This window comes from Leucopleurus acutus, assembly GCF_964270905.1.
Source record: "Leucopleurus acutus genome assembly, chromosome: 13".
NCBI lineage: Eukaryota > Metazoa > Chordata > Mammalia > Artiodactyla > Delphinidae > Leucopleurus > Leucopleurus acutus.
The window spans coordinates 24903564-24925907 of NC_139155.1; the positions used below are offsets into that span (position 1 = coordinate 24903564).

Below are 22344 nucleotides of genomic sequence, written 5' to 3' on the forward strand. Positions count from 1 at the left end.
AAAAGACTTTATTCTTGAATATATAAAGATCTCTTACAATTTAAAAATAATTAGGCAAATATCCCAATTAAAAATGGAAAAAAGATTTAAATTGATACTTCACTAAAAAGATATATGAATGGCCAATAAGCACATTGAGTTTTAGTGTGATTAGTCATCAGAAAATGCAGATTAAATGCTATCGTGAGCTATTACTACACACAACTAGAATAGCTAAAATTAAGAAGACTGATAGTACTGAATGTTGGTGAGAATGTGGAGCAACTGGTACTTTCAGAAATTGCTGTGGGTAAAGAAGCCAGTCTGAAAAGGCTGCATACTGTATCATTCCCACTATACATTTTGGAAAAGGTAAAACTATGGAAACAGTAAAAAGATCAGTGGTTGCCAGGGTTTGGCAGGAGGAAGGGATATATGGACAGAGCCCAGAGGATTTTTAGGGCAATGAAACTGTTCTGTATGATACTATAATCAAGGATACATGTTACAACCTTTGTCAAAATTTATAGCGATTATAGAAATTACACAGCAGTAGTGAACTCTAACGTATATTATGGGGTCTTTAGGTGATAATGATGTGTCAGTGTTGGTTCATCGTTTTTAACATATATGCTACTCTGGGGCAGGATATTGATGGTGGAGAAGGGTATACATATGTGGGGGCAAGGGTTATATGGAAATTCTCTATACCTTCAGTTTTGCTGAGAACCAGAAACTGCTTTGAAAAATAAAATCTATGTAAAAAATTGCTGTGGTGTATAAAATGGTACAACCAGTTTGGGAAAAGTTTTGACAGGTTCTTATGAAGTCAGATATCCACCTCTCTTCTCATCTAGCAATTTTACTTTCAGGTATTTACTGAAGAGGAATGAAAATATATGTTTGCAAATGACTTGTATGCAAATGTTTATAAATCTTTCTTCGTAAACCTTCTCATAATAACCCCAATTTGAAAACAAATGCCTCTCAACATCATCATGTTGTCTCTCTATACTTTATTCTTGGTTATTTCTTATGACTTTATTTCCAAGTCACTAAATCTCTCTTCAGCTGAGTCTAATCTGCTGTTAAACCCATTCATTGAGGTTTTCTTTCTTTCTTTCTTATTTACTTATTTTTTTAAATCAAGTTTTAAAATTTGGCTATTGTATTTTTCAGTTCCAGAATTTTTTTCTAGAACTTTTTAAAAAGAAATATCTGCTATATTTATATAGTTTACAGGTCCTTGAGAAATTTTTGATTTGAAAAATTTGGCTTTTATGCCATAGGTAGAGTAGGCATAGTTGTATTTGGTAATTAATATTATTTTTGGGAGAGTTTTGTTTGTTTTAGGGGTGTATGGTGGTTCTTGTTCATGTAGTTTTATCTCTTTATGTGTCTATTTTTGATTGTTTGCTAGTTTTTATATTTGTAAAGTTGTAGAAATAGTTTGATAGGATGATTTTATCTTTCTTCAGAGGGGATTGTCTCTTTCTGTTGGGTGCCTTGGATTCTTCTTAATTCCATTTCAGAATTTTTCTGGCCACCCAGGGAACTTAAAGCTGGGTTGTAGTCCGTGAGATTGTTGATTTACTTCCTGCTCCCCCTTACTTCCAAGGTAAGGATCCCCTTGAGGATCTCTAGCCTGTGTGTGGAGTGGAGTACTAGGGCTTACTCCCTTGGCAGGCTTGGACTCCAGTTTTTGTGCCCTAGATTGTCAACCCTGTCAAAAGCACTGCTTGGATTCCCAGCCACCGCTTATGGATCAGGAAGCGTCCCAAGGCCAAAGCAATTCCAGATGTCAGGCTGACCTCTCTAGGTTTTCTTAGTGCCTTGAATCTTGGCCTTGTAATTCTTCAGTATTTTACTAGCTCTTTGGTCCTTTTAGAAAGTGCCCTTCCAGACCCTCTGTCAGTGATTTTTGTTGACCTCATTGGGAATATTCTTCTGAATTTTCTGTCTGTCATTGCTGGAAATGGAAGTAGCCTCAATTCCTGTGATCTCTTTAAAAATTATGTGGTTGTGTAAGTTAATATATAAGCTGTGCTTTATTACATTTTTCATTTTCTAATATTGGTTGATTTTTTTTTTTGGTTCAGCAAATATTTTCTTGTGTGATGTAGACTATAGACTATGAAAAGCATAGTCCACAGTCTTGAGTGATGAATATGAGTCAGTCAAGCAGTTTGGGGGCAAGGGTAGAGGGAGCTGAAGCCCTCACACAGACTTGGGAGATGTGCGGGAAGAAGGTAACTAGGAAGATAATTGATGGATAGTTGCATTTTATCCATGTGTGTCTTTAAAACATATTTCTTAAATGGCTATTTCAGAGGTTTTCCTGTTTAGATCAGTTTTTTCCCCATAGGCAGAACCCAAATTTATATTCACAACTTATTTTGAAACTGACTTTAAAAATATCAGTCATTTTCTTTCTTTTTTTTTTAAACTTCTATTTTTTAAAAAAATTTTATTAATTTACTTTTGCTGCGTTGGGTCTCCGTTGCTGCACATGGGCTTTCTCTAGCTATGGTGAGTGGGGTCTACTCTTTGTTGCAGTGCGCGGGCTTCTCATTGCAGTGGCTTCTCGTTGCGGAGCACGGGCTCTAGACGTGCGGGCTTCAGTAGCTGTAGCTTGCGGGCTCTAGAGCGCAGGCTCAGTAGCAGTGGTGCTCCAGCTTAGTTGCTCTGCAGCTTGTGGGATCTTCCTGGGCCAGGGCTTGAACCCATGTCCCCTGCATTGGCAGGCAGATTCTTAACCACTGCACCACCAGGGAAGTCCAGTCATTTTCAATACCATTTATAATAGAAAATATTATAAGGGCATGTTGAGTAATTACATGTTGAGGGCATGTTGAGTAATTACTTTTGCTGTTGCTACTAGTTCTGTAACTGTAGCCCCAGGAGTCTAGTGAATTTTCTTTTACGTTTTTCCTTTTCTTTTTTGGCCCCGCTGCACTGCGTGCGGGATCTTAGTTCCCGAACCAGGGATGGAACCTGTGTGCGGCCCTACCACTGGACTGCCAGGGAATTCCATTTTTGTGTGTGTGTGAATTTTTATGCAGAGCACTAAATCATGAATTAATTTCTGGAAGCTGGGAGTTTCAGATATACTTCGTCATGTAAAATTCGTGCATGAATGAATATATTTTTCTTGGTTTTGGTAAACCCCAAATAATATTAATTTCTCACTGTGCCCAAGAGCACAAAGAGACTATTCAACAAATATGTGTATACTTGTGGCCAGCCACAGTTTTAGGTGTCAGGGATACAATAGTGAATAAGACATAGATTCTAGTTGTGCATAGGGTAAGACAGACAATAAACAAATTAATATATTACTTAATGTTAGAATGTGACAAGTACAATGGAAAAAAGTAATGTCGTGGTATTTTAGTCAAGATTGTAAGGGAAGGCTCCTTGTGAAGTGGACCTTTTAATAGAAACCCAAAGGAAGTCAGAGAGGGAGTCCTGTCACTCTCTGGTGGAAGAGCATTCTAAGCAGAGGGAACAGCAGATGCAAGGCCCTGAGGTGGGTGCATGCTTGGTGTGTCCAGGGACCAGTAACTAGTCCAGTAGAGCTAGAGCCAAATGAGCAAGGATGGGTGAGTGATAGACAAGGTTGGATGGTTAGTCAAAAGTCATGTAGGGTCTTAGAGGCTAGGTTAAGGACTTTGCATTTTATTCTGAGCAGGATGGGCAGCTAGTGGATGGTTATTGCCCTTGTTTGAATATTTGTTACTCTGTGCATTTAAATTTTCTTCTGCTTTGTGGCTATAAGCACTATCTTCATACAATGAAAATTGGAAATTGGGTTCTTGACATCTTTGCCAAAAAAAAGGAAAAGGTTCTGTTTTAGCCATTTCTAGTATCTGTATCTTTGCTCTGTCATTTGAAGCTGTGCTTCATTGTGTACTTAAATTATCTTCTACGCTGTCAGTTTGTTGGAGCCTGCTTTACTCCATTTATTTGAACATTATATTCTCCCCAGCCCCCAAATCTGGTAGATTAGTATAACTTTGAGTAATATTTTCATGTTGGCTGGTAGGGAGGTTTTTCGTTCTTATTGAAATTAGGGTCTAATTCTTACTAGCTGCTAGTGGTAGGCAGAATAATGTCCTCTCCAGCCCAAGGATGTCCACTTCCTAATCCCTGGAAAGCTGGTGAATAGATACCCTCACGTGTCAAAAGGATTCTGTAGATGTGGTTAAAGTTAAGGGCTTTTTGAGGGGAGATTGGGCCTACTAGGATAAAAGAGGACAGTCTAATCACATGAGTCCTTAAAGGTAGAAGAGGAAACCAGAAGGGTGGGTCAGAGAGATGCAGCATGAGTCATTCAAAGCCACTAATGGCTTTGAAGATGGAGGAAAAGGATCCTTGAGTCAAAGAATGAGGCGACCTGTAGAGCCTTGGAAGTGCCCTCATCTTACTGCCAGCAAGAAAATGGGGACTTAGGGCTTCCCTGGTGCCGATGCAGGGGACACGGGTTCGTGCCCCGGTCCGGGAAGATCCCACATGCCGTGGAGCGGCTGGGCCCGTGAGCCATGGCCGCTGGGCCTGCGCGTCCGGAGCCTGTGCTCCGCAACAGGAGAGGCCACAACAGTGAGAGGCCCATGTACCGCAAAAAAAAAAGAAAATGGGGACTTGGATCCTAGAGTCATGAGAAACTAAATCCTGCCAATAACCCAAGTGAGCAGGAAATGGATTCTTCCCCAGAGCCTCTGGAGTGGAAAGCAGCTTGCTGACACCTTGATTTTAACACCGTGAAACCTGTACTGCAGCTACAGAACTGCATGATAATAAATTTGTGCTGTTTTAGGCCACTAAGTTTGTGGTGATTTGCTAATGACAACAATGTAAAAACTATTGAAACATACCCAACTTCTCAAAGCAGCTAACTTTAGCAAATTAAATTTGTTAAATATAGAATTTTGGATGATTCATTCACTCCAAATAATATCTGTTAAGTGCTTACTATTTGCCAGGAAATGTGGTGGGAGCTAGGAATAAGAGAGGTCCCTATCTTCACCAAACTCTGGTCTACAGTTGTGCAGTCAATTTTTAATTTTATATTTTTAATCTTATGTAAAATTTTAAGCATATAAATGTAGAGAGACTAATGAACTCCCATATGCTTATGACTTAGCTTTAGTAATTAACAACTCATGGCCACTTTTATTTCAATTATACCCCATCCACAGCTACCCTCCCCTACTTCTCAGATTATATTTAAGAAAATTCTAGACATCATATCATATCTGGATAGTCAGGTTTATATGAAGCTTTGCTATGTAGTTATTTCCCTTTCCCCGCTGACATTAGAAAAGTGCAGACTTTAATTTTATCATCTTTAACAAAGTAACTTTATCATCTGTGAGTTCATTTGCAATCGTTAGCTATTTTTTTGTCATGAAATTTTGCCTAGGATTCCTTTGGTGCGAGTTAGAAAATTACTTAGATCATTTCAACTTGCAAAAGTGCTGCAGAAAATTGTTTTGGGGTTATAAGTAAATTTTAGTGAGTAGGTAAATTCACAAACATGGAATCTGTGAATGAAGAACATCGATAGATAATACATGTAAAGTGATTTTTCCATTTCCTGTGTTCTTGATTTAGGTTGATAACGTCACCTTCTCTGGGTTCTAAATCTAGAAACCTTGGTCTTTCTTGATTAGTCTTAGTCTTTCTCACCCTCTTTAAGCATCCAATCTGTCACTGAGTGCTATTAGTTTTATTTTGTTAAGCGTCATTCAAGTCTTACTGCTCTTTTCCGTTGCCATTGTCATTATTTTAATGGTGGTCCTTATAATGTCCTAACTGGATAATTTATTGCTGGTATTTTTTGTTTCTGGGATTAATCTGAGCATTCTCCCACTTCAATATGTCCTCCAACCTCTTATGCCTCCCTTCATTCCACAATCCCTGATTTTGGACACATCAGGCATAGGGTTGAGTCAGTCACATTCTTCAGTTCAAGGGTCACTATCATCGTTGGTTTGTGTAAGGCCCATCTCCCCCTCCATTTAATATTAATCCATTTACTTATTCCCATTTATCCCCATTCATTACTCCTTTTCTTTCCCATAAACAGCCATTTTACTATGTTTAATGCATGCATTTTTTATGTATATGTCTGAGTACAAGATGTTATACTTATGTGTACATGTATTTTTCTCTTTTTTTAACATCTTTATTGGAGTATATTTGCTTTACAATGGTGTGTTAGTTTCTGCTTTATAACAAAGTGAATCAGCTATAGTGTACATGTATTTTTAATATATAAAAATAGAATTGTGTTATAGAACTCATTGTTTTTTGCTTTTTCCTCTCAGAATTGTTTTTTTTGTTTGTTTGTTTTGTTTATTTTTGGCTGTATTGGGTCTTCGATGCTGCACACGCGCTTTTCTCTAGTTGTGGCGAGCGGGGGCTACTCTTCATTGCGGTGCATGGGGTTCTCATTGCGGTGGCTTATCTTGTTGCGGAGCATGGGCTCTAGGCTCATGGGCTTCAGTAGTTGTGGCTCGCAGGCTCAGTAGTTGTGGCTCGTGGGCTCTAGAGCGCAGGCTCAGTAGCTGTGGTGCATGGGCTTAGTTGCTCCGCGGCATGTGGGATCTTCCCAGGCCAGGGCTTGAACCCGTGTCCCCTGCATTGGCAGGCGGATTCTTAACCACTGTGCCACCAGGGAAGCCCTCAGAATTGTTTTTAAGAGTTACCTGTGATGCTAAATGAACACCTAGTCTATTGCTGTTAAAACTGCTCCATTGTGTACATCCACAACATTTTACTTATCCAATTCCTCAGTGCTGGACACTTGGGGTGCCTCCAACTTTGCAACACCATGAATAATGAATGTCTTTATATTATTTATCTATTACTGAACAATAAGCTACTCTAAAATTTAGAAGTTTAAAACAACATTGTTTCAATACCATATGGTATCACTTATATGCAAAATCTAAAATAGGACACAAATGAACTTATCTATAAGACAGAAACAGACTCACAGACATAAAGAACAGATATGTGGTTCCTAAAGGCATGGGGTTTGGGGGAGGGATGGAGTTGGAGTTTGGGGTTAGCAGATGCAAACTACTATATATAGAATGGATAAACGACAAGGTCCTACTGGATAGCACAGGGAACTCTATTCAGTATCCTGTGATAAACCATAATGGAAAAGGATATAAAAAAGAATATATATGTATAACTGAATCACTTTTCTGTACAGCAGAAATTAACACAACGTTGTAAATCAACTATACTTCAATAAAAACAAAACAAAACGTTGTTTCACAGTTTTTTAGTATCAGGAATCAGGGTACTGTGTAGCTTGGTGCCTCTGACTCAAGTGTCTCATGAGGTTGTAGTTGATCTTATGGCTGGGGCTGTGGTCTCATATGAAGGGTCAACTAGGAAGGACCTGCTTCCTGGACTTCTCACTTGGCTGTTGGCAGGATTCAATTTCTCTAGGGCTGTTGGACTCAGTTCCTTACTGGCTGTTGACTGGAGGCCTTCCATAGTCCTTTGCAAGGTGTACTTCTCTGTATGTCAGCTCACAACAAGGCAGCTGGCTTCCCTTGGAGAAAGCAAACAGAAGAGCAAGAGCAGGTGCCCAACACAAGCCACGGTTGTTTTGTAAGCCAGTCTCCTCTCAGAAGTGGCATGCTTTCACTTTTACTGTATTCTCTTCTAAGCAAGTCTCTAGGTCCATCCTACACTCAAGGGGAGGCAATTACACAAGGACATGAATAGCAGGAAGCAGGGATTATTGAGGGTCATTTTGGAGGTTTGCTTACCACAGTCCTCAGACATATTTCTGTGAATTTTTCTTTGGCATATACATATACTGGGTTATAAATTCTCTAAAATAGCTGTGTTGGTTAATATTACTATCAGCAGTACATGAGGGTTTATATATCATTATGTACCTGCCAATACTTTACATTTTCTAGGACATCAAGGGATATTACACTGTTTTAAACAGACTGTTTTTTATCTTTTGCTCTTTTTTTTCCTAGTGAAGTTCTTGGCTTTTTCTTGGCTTTTTGCGGGAGTTGCTTGTAATATTCTAGATATTAGTTCTTTGTTCTTCTTCCATTTTATCATCTGCCAGTTAACTTTGTTCAGGGTTTCATTTGTTGAGCAATAATCTTTAATTTTGATGTAATTAAACGCTTTTATTTATTTACTTTATGCTTTGTGCTCTTAGGCTTTTATTTAAGAAGTCCCTTCTTGTGCTTATGTTACAAACTTATCATTGTACATTTTCTTCTATTAATTTTAGTGTTGCCATTCACATCCAAGTGAATGTAGGTCTTTAATTCTTCTGTAGTCGGTCTTTGAATATGTTGTAAGATAGGGAGCCATCATTATTTTTCTTTATGAAATAAGCCAGTTTTTCCCAGCACCATCTTCTGTACAATCTGTTCTCCATTGATTTATAAATCCGTTTTATTGTATGTTTCCATAGAAACACAGGTTTGACCTGTGTTTCAGTTCTCAGTTGAGTTCCATTGGTTTGTCTAATTTTTTTGTGTGTGCTTGCAAATACCATACCGTTTTTATTGCCACAGCTGTGTAACATGGCTTGATATCTGGTAAAGGAAGTCCCTCTCTTCACTTTTCAGTTTCAAGATTGACTTGGCTATATGTTTATTCTTTCATAAAAATGTCAATTTATGAAGTTTCTGAAAAAAACTCAATGAGAGTTTTGGTTGTGATTAAGATTAATTTGTGTAGAATTATCTTCATGGTATTTAGTCATTCCATTCAGATCATCCTGTTTGCCCTTTACTAATGTTTTAATACTAGTAAGTGGATGCTGGCCAGCAAAATGAATAGAAGATATTCTCTAAGTCAGTCAACAGCATCCTGGATCCTTTTTTCATGAAATTCCCTTTACATTTTTGTTGCAAAGAGTATTCCTTTTGTATTATGATCGTGTATTATATGGCCTCAACATATTTCTTCCTTTTTGCTGTTCTGAGTTATGTATGCCTGGCACACTATGCTGATGACTGTTCAGGAAGTCCTAGTTAGTTCCAGTCAAAATCAGAGCAATAAAGATCCCTCCCATTTGTGATGTTCTCCCATTTGTGATGTTGTTTGGTCCAATTTATTTTGAAGGAGAACAGCCCTCTGTTCTAAATCTACATTCTTTCATTAAAGTTGTCAGACGTAGTATTTATTAATAGTCATAGTTTTAAGGTTTTTTTTGCGGTACGCGGGCCTCTCACTGTTGTGGCCTCTCCCGTTGCGGAGCACAGGCTCTGGACGCGCAGGCTCAGTGGCCATGGCTCATGGGCCTAGCCACTCCGCGGCATGTGGGATCTTCCCGGACCGGGGCACAAACCCGTGTCCCCTGCATCGGCAGGCGGACTTTCAACCACTGCGCCACCAGGGAAGCCCCATAGTTTTTTAGTTTAAACGAATTAAAGCAGTTTCTTCCTGGATCAGAAACCTAGTGTAAGATGTTAAATTGTAAACCACTGCTGTTTTTTTTTTAATTATTATTGATGCAATGACTAAATGCATTAACAAGTGTACTGGAGGTAGTCACCTACCTAGATAGCATGTACTGTGGCAAGATACTTGTTCTTCAGGATTTGGCTTTAAGCCCTGACGCAACTGAAAAGCCTAGCAAATTGACTACAGAGTATGGATTCCTGACAGGCATAGGCTGTATGAATAAATGATGATTGTGATTCAAAATCCTTTGGGTTTTGAGCACCCAAATCATCATTATTGAAGAATTAATGAATCCTGATACAACACATCAGGGTTGTTTTTCATTCAATTCAAGAAATAAGTACAAATGTAAGATATGCCTTTTATGTGGTTAATATTTTACAACAATTATTATGGAAATTTCAGGAAAGAGAATTGTTCTACAGTATTAGTCAGATTTCTGAGTAGAAATGAGATTTATTCGTTACATAATAAGATCATTTGCACGGGTCTCTTGTGTTTTGTTTTGTATACTTTGCTTTTAAAAGATATTTCATCAGCAAAATCACTCTGTAAACATCTGGTAGAATTAGAACTTTAAAATCTGGTAAGCGTCTCCATTTCTAGAATCAAGTCCTCTTTAATTTGTTTGATGAGCTTCATTTAAGTAGGTGTTCAGTATTTTTCTTTGGGCTTTCCATGAATATTTCAGATCTGTAAAAATAGCTGATATTCTTTTGGAGCTATTACTCTTTTTGTTGTGCTGTTGAGATTTTCACTTTCCTGGGCTAACATGTTACTGTTCCCCATGATAATTGTGTTTAAACTTTTGCAATAATTGAAGATTTCTTGATGCATTTGTTCCTGTTCGTGCTCAGCCAAAATTTTGTTTCCTTTTTATTTGTTCTAAGATTTGTTTCTAAAAGGGATTAATGATCTTCGGAGGACAATGGTAGTCCTTCATAAAAGAAATACGCTTAATAAAACAGGAACAATTTGTTTACTGTTCATATTTTGCTGAACAGGCAGACTTGGCCTTGAGAAAGTAGACACTTAGAGATAGAAGATCTAGGGTATACCATAGTTCTCACTGTAAAGTTGTTATCAACTCAAAAAGACACTGTTGTCTTCCCTACCCTGTGACTTCTTTTCAGTTTTACAATCTGAATATTTGTTTCTGTGTTATAACTAAACAGGGAATGAACATAAGGGCTTTAGAGTGGACCTTTGAAGTAGAACACTGCTGGTAACTGTTTCCATTATACACTAATGTATTGATACTTGTCATTCATTAGTAGATGGGACCTGGGAAAATAGGAAAGTAATGGGATATTTGGCCCAAGTACAAGAACTAATGACAAGGAAGGGTTTCATATTTTTGTTTGACTTAATTTTTATTTTAAACATACTAGTATTTTTTAATAATCCGGAAGCATATTGAATATTTTGATTTGAGTTTTTAAATGTATAGTTTATTTAGAAAAGAGCAATATCTTAATCTTCCAAAGTGATCATTATTCTGATTTGTTTCCTATTTTTCCAGAGATATTACATATGAAATATCAGTAGAAGCTGTGTCAACAATGGTGGTCTTCCTTTCCTGCCAACTCTTCCACAAGGAAGTTTTGCGACAGAGCATCAGTCACAAGTATTTGATGCGAGGTCGATGGTATGTTTCTATTTTAAATTTGTCAAGTTTTTTATTGAATTAATCTATAGTTCTCGTCTTGTCCTCTTTCCTTAGTGTTGTTCCATATCTCCAACCAGACGTTTCCTCTGGTTGTTCTGTCAGAACTTCAAACCCAACACATAAGGATCTGCTTTCCTGTCTAAACTATCCATCCTCCCTGCCCCTTTCATCCCCTAGCTTCATTACCTTCTCTAGTGGTTTCTTTGTAGAGTTGAAACTTTGAAGCCATGTTTTCTTCCTTCTGCATCATTCTCTATGTCTAAGCATTCATCCAGTCATATTTGTTCATTGAAATTATTTGTATCTTCCCCTTCCCACCAGTCCCATTGAAACGACTGCTGCAGTGGATGCCCCATCACCGTGTGTTTGGACTTCCCCAGCAGCCACTTAACTGACTGTTCCTACTTTCATGTAGTCAACAAATGTTTATTGTGTGCTAACCATGTGCCAGGCATGTGTTAGGATGTGGAGCTGTGCTCCTGAGCAGAGCAGAAGCTTACAGTCTCCTGGTGGGTAGGGACGGGAGTAGATAAATATTAAACACACACACACCCACACACACACACACACAGAGAGAGAGAGAGAGAGGGAGGGAGAGAGAGAGAGAGAGAGAGAGAAGCACCTTTGTCTTTTCACATCCCTCTTGCTACCTTGATTATACTTGTGGCACATTCACAGAATCCTTTAGAGCTCTTTTAGAACATATTTGAAAATCACTGATAATAGGGATAAAAGGCCTTAAGCGTTGGCTGAAGAGTCTATTCAAAAGTTTTCTCCAGATTGCAGGAATTGATTTATCACCAATTTGTGGACACATATCCCTTTTAACCTGTTTTCTCTGCCTTCTCCTCTCATTCTTTTACTTAAAAGCAAAGGGTATTAACATTAAAAGAAATCTGTATATATATGGATATGTTTTTTATATGTATGCATAGATTGAATAACTTCATACTTTTATTTTAAACAATGTAAGATATTTAACAATTATTATATTGATTATATGTTGAATATTTTGGATATATTGGGTTAAGTCAAATATAGTATTCAAGTCAATTTCCATACTTTTAAATTCTTGCGTTTTCCTACTGACTCTGTGTTACTACCTCCCTTCAAGTGCCAAGTACTGTATTATACACTGAATTTATAATATTTCACCTGTTATACAGATTACAAACAAGGTAACTGAAGCTTAGGAGTTGAAGCGATTTGATGAATGACATACAGCATAGTAAGAGGAAAGCCAGATTTAAGCCTCAAGTCTGATCTCAAAGCCCATGGTCTTCACTGTTGTCACAGTGCCAGATTTCTTTGAATTGTGCTAATCCCTTTTATGTCGGTAGATTATATAGGTTATATTTATCACGATACAAAGTCAGTTGACTCCCCCAAATCTGAGTTTATTTTCTTCTTTTTTCTTTTTGTGTAGCCTCCCATATACCAGCAAACTTGTAAAGACCTTGTTGTATAACTTCATCAGGCAAGAAAAGCCGCCTCCTCCAGGAGCACACGTTTTCCCTCAGCAGTCAGATGCGGGAGGGCTGCTGTACGGACTGGCATCAGGAGTAGCAAGTAAGTCTTACCAGATTTTGTCAGGTCTTTGTTATACGTAGGTTTTGTCCAGTTAGTCATAAGAAATTCTGTTCAGTTGGCTGCCGCTACTAACTGTTATATTGCATCTGTGCAGCTGGTTAAATGTGAAATATTGGAAACAATTTAAAATATTTTTTCCATTTGGTGCACTGATTTTTATACAAGGAAATATATGCAAATCATGAATAGATTGTTTACCTATAAGAGGACATTTTTCAAGAAGAATATTTATAAATATGAATATTGCATGCATTCTAGCTGTACAATATAAATACAGTCATGCTCTTGGGAACTTTTTACTGCTTGTGTTTTATGAGGAAATTATTCTATTTTAGGGGCTTTCTTGGTTAGGATTTTACGTGACTAATTAGGTGTAGTTTTCTTATTATACTCAGTGTTTCATTTGTTCGGTGACAAATTAGCACATTTTCAAGAGTCTTGTAATAAATTCTGAAGTGGCACAAATGTGAGTTTTATCAGATTGGAAGCAAATTTCATTAACTGAACAAAGTCCTTTCCCACCATCCAGTAAAGCCTCATTTCTACTTCACAGCGTTTAGACCTAAAGAGACCAGAAATACAAGAGGACCTGGGTCATGTGAGGTTACGTCAACTGAACTTGTGCTTTGTTCTGAAGGAGAAACAAAACTAGACTGGCACTTTGGCAGTTGTAAGGTCTGCCTGGGTGCTCTTACTAAAGAAACAGTATACGGTCTGCTTAATTACATAGTGCAGAGTTCAGCTGTCTGAAGGAATTTTAAATGGAGCTGAGTTCCATAGCTGAATTAGGCTGGGACGTGCTCTCCACACTCAGGCAGGGGCGTCAGTTTGTTAGGAAAACGGAGTACTGTGTGATAATTTATGGGATGAGGAGTCTCAGGAACCTCTTTGGATGAGAAGACCTCTGTTCTAGGTTTGCCTTCCTTTGATTTCTTTCAATATTATGAGTTGAATTACATTTGTCATCACTCATGGCTCTGTCTTTGGTGCTGAGTATGCTCCCTAGACCACCAGACCTGCAGAGGTTCATTCTCCGAGTCACCCCTCCCATTGCCCTCATTGTTTCCGATGAGGGGGCTGTACAAGGCTTGCTCATGTTCGGCCTCTGAAGGCAGCACAGGAATCCTGTGTGCCTGTGGGAATCGGGTGTCCTGTGGGAAGGCTTGATTAATCCATTAGTGTTTCCTTTTTTCAGTCATTAAACTGGTGTAAGTATTCAAAAGCTGAGTATTTTCCCGTTCTCCAATACGGTTGGACATTTTTTTTGGAGGAGGTAGTAGAAGTTCATTACCAGCTTTCTTCAAAACAGTGGCAGTGCTTCACAGTTTTTAAAAATACAGACTTGTGTGTAGTTCTTGATTTTTCTTGCAGTTACGTGTCATCATAAAGAAGTCCAGTATGGTGTGTGGTGTCATCAGTACCGGCTGCCAAAAAACTTGACTTGCTAACTTTAGATCTACTCTGCGTATTGGAAGGAAGTTCCTTTTCTTAGCTCCCAGTTTCTTTGTCTACCAGATGTCGATCACGGTTGGAATACATGATCTCTGACACTATTTCCACATGATTTTTTTTTTTTTTGCGGTACGTGGGCCTCTCACTGCTGTAGCCTCTCCCGTTGCGGAGCACAGGCTCCGACGCGCAGGCTCAGCGGCCATGGCTCACGGGCCCAGCCGCTCCGTGGCGTGTGGGATCTTCCTGGACCGGGGCCCGAACCCGGGTCCCTTGCATTGGCAGGCGGACTCTCAACCACTGTGCCACCAGGGAAGCCCCTCTCCTCCTCTTTTGAGAGAGCTTTTTATTTGGAAATAAGTTCACACATATATAAAAATACCAAAACTAAAAAAATCCCCCAAATTATATACCTTTAACGAGGCTGATTTATTGTTAACATTTTATCCCATTTGTATTGTATTTGTATTCCTCCCCCCCAAATCTACACATACACACACACACACTCACACATTTTTTTTAACCATTTTTGAGAATAAGTTATATACATCATGACCCTTTACCCCTAAATACTTGAATGTGTATTTCCTAAAAGGGGATATCTCTTTTTTTTTAACTTTTGTTAAAAACATTGAAGTATAGTTATTTAATTTACAATGTTGTGTTAGTTTGAGATGTACAGCAGGGTGATTCTGTTATTCATATATATATATTCTTTTTAGAATATATTACAAGATAATTGAGTATAGTTCCCTGTGCTACACAGTAGGTCCTTGTTTACACATTTATATAGTGTGTGTATATGTTAATCCTAAACTCCTAATTTATCTCCCCCCATCGCCTTTGCTAACTATAAGCTTGTTTTCTATGTCTGTGAGTCTCTTTCTGTTTTGTAAATAAGTTCATTTGTATCATTTTTTTAGATTCCACATATAAATGATATCATATGATATTTGTCCTTCTCTGTCTGACTTCACTTAGTATGATAATCTCTACATCCATCCATGTTGCTGGAAATGGTATTTTCATTCTTTTTTTAAAATCAATTAATTAATGTATTTTCGTTTTTCTTTTTTCTTTCTGGCTGCATTGGGTCTTCGTTGCTGCGCACAGGCTATCTCTAGTTGCAGCGAGCGGGGGCTACTCTTCATCACGGTGTGGGGGCTGTTCTTCATTGCGGTGCACGGGCTTCTCATTGTGGTGGCTTCTCTTGTTGGGGAGCACAGGCTCTAGGAGCGTGGGCTTCAGTAGTTGTGGCACACAGGCTCAGTAGCTGTGGCTCACGGGCTTTAGAATGCAGGCTCAGTAGTTGTGGCACATGAGCTTAGTTGCTCTGTGGCACATAGGATCTTCCTGGACAAGAGCTTGAACCCGTGTCCCCTGCACTGGCAGGCAGATTTCTAACCACTGCACCACCAGGGAAGTCCTATTTCATTCTTTTTATGGCTGAGTAATATTCCATTGTCTGTGTATATTTGTGTGTGTATGTATGTATATATTTATATGTGTATATGTGTGTGTGTGTGTACACACACACACACATATATATATATATATATATATCTCACATCTTCTTTATCCATTCATCTGTTGATGGACACTAAGGTTGCTTCCATGTCTTGGCTTTTGTAAATGGTGCTGCTTTGAACATTGGTGTGCGTGTATCTTATGATGTTATGAATTAGAGCTTTCATCTTTTCTGGATATATGCCCAGTAGTGGGATTGCAGAATCATATGGTAGCTCTATTTTTAGTTCTCTAAGCAACCTCCGTACTGTTCTGCATAGTGGCTGTAGCAATTTACATTCCCACCAACATGTGCTTGTGCTTACACCTTGGAATTTCTAAGCCATTAGATATGAAGTGCGGCCTGGTCATACATATTTTCAGTAAGCATTCTAGATGGTTCTGAAAAAGCTGGTCCATTTCTGCATCACTTTGTGGTGCGGGTCCCTTTCCTGTGCTTGCATCTGTTCTGCTGTGGGCCCATCATGGCAGATAGTTGAGCCAATTCTGTTAACTGTTGGGGATTACATTGTTTTGAGGCAGCTCTAATGGGTTTAACTGACACTCTCCTTCAGTATTATCTTGCTTTCTCTTCTTATTACTCTTACTGATGAGGTCCAGTTTATCAGAATTGTTTTTTTTTTAATTTATTTTTTTATACAGCAGGTTCTTATTAGTTATCTGTTTTATACATATTAGTGTATGCATGTCAATCCCAATCGCCCAATTCATCCCACCACCCGCACCCCCGCCACTTTCCCCCATTTGAGTGCATACTTTTGTTCTCTACATCTGTGTCTCTATTTCTGCCTGGCAAACTAGTTCATCTGTACCATTTTTCTAGATTCCACATATATGTGTTAATATAAGATATTTGTTTTTCTCTTTCTGACTTACTTCACTCTGTATGTCAGTCTCTAGGTCCGTCCATGTCTCTACAAATGGCCCAACTTCGTTCATTTTTATGGCTGAGTAATATTCCATTGTATATATGTACCACATCTTCTTTGTCCATTTGTCTGTCAATAGGCATTTAAGTTGCTTCCATGACCTGGTTATTGTAAATAGTGCTGCAGTGAACATTGGGGTGCATGTATCTTTTTGAATTATAGTTTTCTCAGTGTATATGCCCAGTAGTGGGATTGCTGGGTCGTATGATAGTTTTATTTTTAGTTTTTTAAGGAATCGCCATGCTGTTCTCCATAGTGGCTGTATCAATTTACATTCCCACCAACAGTGCAAGAGGGTTCCCTTTTCTCCACACCCTCTCCAGCATTTGTTGATTGTAGATTTTCTGATGATGCCCGTTCTGGCTGGTGTGAGGTGATACCTCACTGTAGTTTTGATTTGCATTTCTCTAATAATTAGTGATGTTGAGCAGCTTTTCATGTGCCTCTTGGACATCTGTATGTCTTCTTTGGAGAAATGTCTATTTAGGTTTTCTACCCATTTTTGGATTGGGTTGTTTGTTTTTTTTAATATTGAGCTGCATGAGCTGTTTATATATTTTGGAGATTAATCCTTTGTCTGTTGATTCGTTTGCAAATATTTTCTCCCATTCTGAGGGTTGTCTTTTCATCTTGTTTATAGTTCCCTTTGGTATGCAAAAGCTTTTAAGTTTCTTTAGGTACCATTTGTTTATTTTCGTATTTTTTTCTGTTACTCTAGGAGGTGGGTCAAAAAAGATCTTGCTGTGATTTATGTCAAAGAGTGTTCTTCCTATGTTTTCCTCTAAGAGTTTTATAATGTCCGGTCTTACATTTAGGTCTTTAATCCATTCTGAGTTTATTTCTGTGTATGGTGTTAGGGAGTGTTCTAATTTCATTTTTTTCCATGTAACTGTTCAGTTTTCCCAGCACACTTATTGAAGAGGCTGTCTTTTCTCCATTGTATATCCTTGCCTCCTTTGTCATAGATTAGTTGACCATAGGTGCATGGGTTTATCTCTGGGGTTTCTCTCCTATTCCATTGATCCATATTTCTGTTTCTGTTCCAGTACCATGTTGTCTTGACTACTGTAGCTTTGTAGTATAATCTGAAGTCAGGGAGTCTGATTCTTCCAGCTCCGCTTTTTTCCCTCGAGATTGCTTTGGTTATTCTGGGTCTTTTGTGTTTCCATACAAATTTTAAGATTTTTTGGTTCTATTTCTGTAAAAAATGTCATTTGTAATTTGATAGGGATTGCATTGAATCTGTAGATTGCTTTGGGTAGTATAGTCATTTTCACAGTGTTGATTCTTCCAATCCAAGAACATGGTACATCTCTCCATCTGTTGGTGACATCTTTGGTTTCTTTCATCAGTGTTTCATAGTTTTCTGAGTACAGGTCTTCTACCTCTTTAGGTAGGTTTATTCCTAGGTATTTTATTCTTTTTGTTGCAGTGGTGAATGGGATTGTTTCCTTAATTTCTCTTTCTGATCTTTCGTTGTTAGTGTATAGGAATGCAAGAGACTTCTGTGCATTAATTTTGTATCCTACAACTGTACCAAATTCATTGATAAGCTCTAGTAGTTTTCTGGTGTCTTTAGGATTCTCTATGTATAGTATCATGTCATCCACAAACAATGACAGCTTTACTTCTTCTTTTCCAATTTGTATTCCTTTTATTTCTTTTTCTTCTTTGATTGCCGTGGCTAGGACTTCCAAAACTATGTTGAATAGGAGTGGCGAGAGTGGACATCCTTGTCTTGTTCCTGATCTTAGAGGAAATGCTTTCAGTTTTTCACCATTGAGAATGATGTTGGCTGTGGGTTTGTCGTATATGGCCTTTATTATGTTGAGGTAGCTTCCCTCTATGCCCACTTTCTGGAGAGTTTTTATCATAAATAGGTGTTGAATTTTGTCAAAAGCTTTTTCTGCATCTATTGAGTTGATCATACGTTTTTCTCCTTCAATTTGTTAATATGGTGTATCACATTGATTGATTTGCGTATATTGAAGAATCCTTGCATCCCTGGGATAAATCCCACTTGATCGTGGTGTATGATCCTTTTAATGTGTTGTTGGATTCTGTTTGCTAGTATTTTGTTGAGAATTTTTGCATCTATATTTATCAGTAATATGGGTCTGTAATTTTCTTTTTTTGTAGTATCTTTGTCTGGTTCTGGTATCAGGGTGATGGTGGCCTCATAGAATGAGTTTGGGAGTGTTCCTTCCTCTGCAATTTTTGGAAGAGTTTGAGAAGAATCGGTGTTAGCTCTCCTCTAAATGTTTGATAGAACTCACCTGTGAAGCCATCTGGTCCTGGACTTTTGTTTGTTGGAAGATTTTTAATCACAGTGTCAATTTCATTACTGTGATTGGTCTGTTCATATTTTCTATTTCTTCTGGTTCAGTCTTGGAAGGTTATACCTTTCTAAGAATTTGTGCATTTCTTCCAGGTTGTCCATTTTATTGGCATAGAGTTGCTTGTAGTAGTCACTTATGATGCTTTGTATTTCTGCAGTGTCCGTTGTAACTTCTCCTTTTTTATTTCTAATTTTATTGATTTGAGTGCTCTCCCTCTTTTTCTTTTTTTTAAAATGTATTTATTTTTGGCTGCACTGGGTCTTCGTTGCTGCGTGCAGGCTTTCTCTAGTTGCAGCGAGCGGGGCCTTCTCTTCGTTGTGGTGTACGGGCTTCTCATTGCAGTGGCTTCTCTCGTTGCAGAGCACGGGCTCTAGGCACGTGGGCTTCAGTAGTTGTGGCATGAAGGCTTCAGTAGTTGTGGCTCACAGGCTCTAGAGCGCAGGCTCAGTCGTTGTGGTGCTCGGGCTTAGTTGCTCCATGGCATGTGGAATCTTCCCAGACCGGGTCTCGAACCCGTGTCTCCTGCACTGGCAGGCAGATTCTTAACCACTGGGCTACCAGGGAAGTCCTCCCTTTTTTTCTTGATGTGTCTGGCCAAAGGTTTATCAATTTTGTTTATCTTCTCAAAGAACCAGCTTTTACTTTTATTGATGTTTGCTATTATTTTCTTTGTTTCTGTTTCATTTATTTCTGCTCTGATCTTTATGATTTCTTTCCTTCTAGTAACTTTGGGTTTTGTTTGTTCTTCTTTCTCTAGTTCCTTTAGGTGTAAGGTTAGATTGTTTATTTGAGATGTTTCTTGTTTCTTGAGGTAGGCTTGTATAGCTATAAACTTCCCTCTTAGAACTGCTTTTGCTGCATCCCATAAGTTTTGGATCGCTGTGTTTTCGTTGTCATTTGTTTCTAGGTATTTTTTGATTTCCTCTTCGATTTCTTCAGTGATCTCTTGGTTATTTAGTAACGCATTGTTTAGCCTCCACGTCTTTGTGTTTTTTACGTTTTTTGTTCCCTGTAATTGATTTCTAATCTCATAGCATTGTGGTCGGAAAAGATGCTTGATATGATTTTAATTTTCTTTAATTTACCAAGGCTTGATTAGTGACTCAAGATGTGATCTATCCTGGAGAATGTGCTGTGTGCACTTGAGAAGAAAGTGTAATCTGCTGTTTTCGGATGGAATGTCCTAAAAATATCAGTTAAATCTATCTGGTCTATTGTGTCTTTTAAAGCTTGTGTTTCCCCAATAATTTTCTGTCTGGATGATCTGTCCATTGATACAAGTGAGGTGTTAAAGTCCCCCACTAAATTGTGTTACTCTCGATTTCCTCTTTTATAGCTGTTAGAATTTGCCTTATGTTGACTGGTGGCTCGAACAGCAGATGTTTATTTCTCCCAGTTTTGGAGGCTGGGAAGTCTAAGATGAAGGTGCTGGCAGATTTGGATCTTAGTGAGGGCTCTCTTCTTGGCTTGCAGATGGTTGCACAGTATCTTTACATGGTGTCTCTTTTTCCTCATATAAGGGCACAAATATCATCATGGGGGCTCCGCCCTCATGACTGCATCTAAACCTAATGACTTTACAAAAGGCCCTACCTCCTATTACCACCACATTGGGGTTAGGGCTTAATATATGAATTTGGGGTTGGGGGACACAAACATTCAGTCAGTAATAGGTATTAAATAGGTCATGCTGGAATTCCCCTCACTGAAATTCTCAGTTTGGAAGGCCATTGATCTCTTTTTTATGTCCACAGCTAAGGCACCTTTTAGCCCCAGTCATTCTTTATTTTAAACTACAACCTGTTTAGTGGTGGAGGTGAGGGTTTTGCCCAAAGTAGATCACTCACAGCCCATTCCAACCTCACTAATATGTTTTTTTAAAAAATAAAGAAGGAAAAGCATTCCAGAATGCATAAGGATTCCACCACCACCACCACCAAATAATCCTGTGATTGAAACAAGTTATTTTCTATTCTGATTTTGGAGGCCATTCCTTGTATTGTCCTTTGGGAGGGACTAGCTTTAGATCTTGATAACTTGGTATTATGGAAGAGGCATAAGTATCAGACTCTAGCTGTTGGTATTAGACATAGAATTGAAAGCCAGTCCTGCCATTTACTAACTAGATGTTCTTTGGCTATTTAACCTCTTAGTGACTCAAATTCTTCAAGGCAAAATGAGGGTAATACCTTCCTTTATAGGGCTACTGAGGGCATGAAATGAGCAAAAGTGTAAGAAGGAGCCTCGTACCCAGTAGGTGCATAATAAATGGTCACTGTTAGTCACAAATATTACATAATTGTATTTGAAAGATAACTTTTGTTTAAAATAAATACGAAAAAGGCAGTGACCTTATAATGATTTACAAGTTTACTCAGATTTTTTATGTAAATATATTACGAAAATATCTGATATTTGGTATACACATTTATAATAGAGACTTCAGATAGTCACTACAAGAGTTATGTTGAAAATTTATATTGTGAGAAGGAAAAACAGTTATAACATTTATTGTTTTTCTTTTGATTCTATCCTTACTTCTTTGACCCTGTCTTTTAATATATTTTAAAGCTTCTAAATTGCCTCTAATACCTAAAAAAAAGGATGAAGCAAAGGAAGCATTGACCTTGAAATTTCTTGTGTGTTTTTTCATCGTAAGACAGAGCTGTAATGTGATTATAACTGAGTATTTAACGTTTTAAAGAGCCAAGCCTAACTGAATGTGTTCTGCCAAGCTGGGCTTTCCATCGCAACTACTGAGGTTTCACACGATAATTTCTGATATATGGCTTTTCCATTTGAATGAGCCATCAAAAATGTTTTTTTTTCCTTTGCTTGCAGTGGTGGGTGTCCCAGCCAAATTATAAAGCCAAAGTAGTGATTATTTGTTTAGGTAAATGCTATAATAGAGAAATTAATAAAGTAGAATTTGAAGATTAAAACTCATTTCTCCCAATTGGTGTTATTGAGAAAGTTACTGAATTCATTATGATAGGTATGGTATGAAGTAGTTGTAATTTTTTTTTACGTGACGGTTGTTTTTCTCTTCAGTTTTGGCTTCTTCTGGGCTGACTCATTGAGAGAAAGAACAACTACAGTAAGCGAAAAAGTATGTGGCACTCAGAAACAGGCATAGTTGTGAAAGCATTTCTAATTAAAGCACTTTGAATTTTCAAAGAAAGAAAGTGCTTTATAAACAGTAATTACATTCTCAATTCATTTTTATTTGGAATGATCTGATAGATTTTTATATACCAGGTGAAAGAATGACTTTTTTCTCCCCTTCTTTATTTTCAGGATTGAACTCATTTTGTGACTTTTAAAATATAGTTAATTTCAGTTTACTGTTTACTTGTAATGGTTCTTTGCAGGCATACAGTGAGCATTTATTTACTTT

At 38.0% G+C, this 22344-nt stretch overlaps 1 protein-coding gene across 1 annotated transcript in view; it reads left to right on the forward strand.

The window, feature by feature from the left end:
• DYM (dymeclin) overlaps positions 1 to 22344 on the forward strand; it is a 375316-nt gene that overhangs the window by 90115 nt on the left and 262857 nt on the right. The window contains exons 7-8 of the mRNA XM_082853166.1: positions 10967 to 11092; positions 12540 to 12682. Of these exons, the coding sequence (XP_082709292.1) occupies positions 10967 to 11092; positions 12540 to 12682 (269 nt within the window). The remainder of the gene's footprint in view (positions 1 to 10966; positions 11093 to 12539; positions 12683 to 22344) is intronic.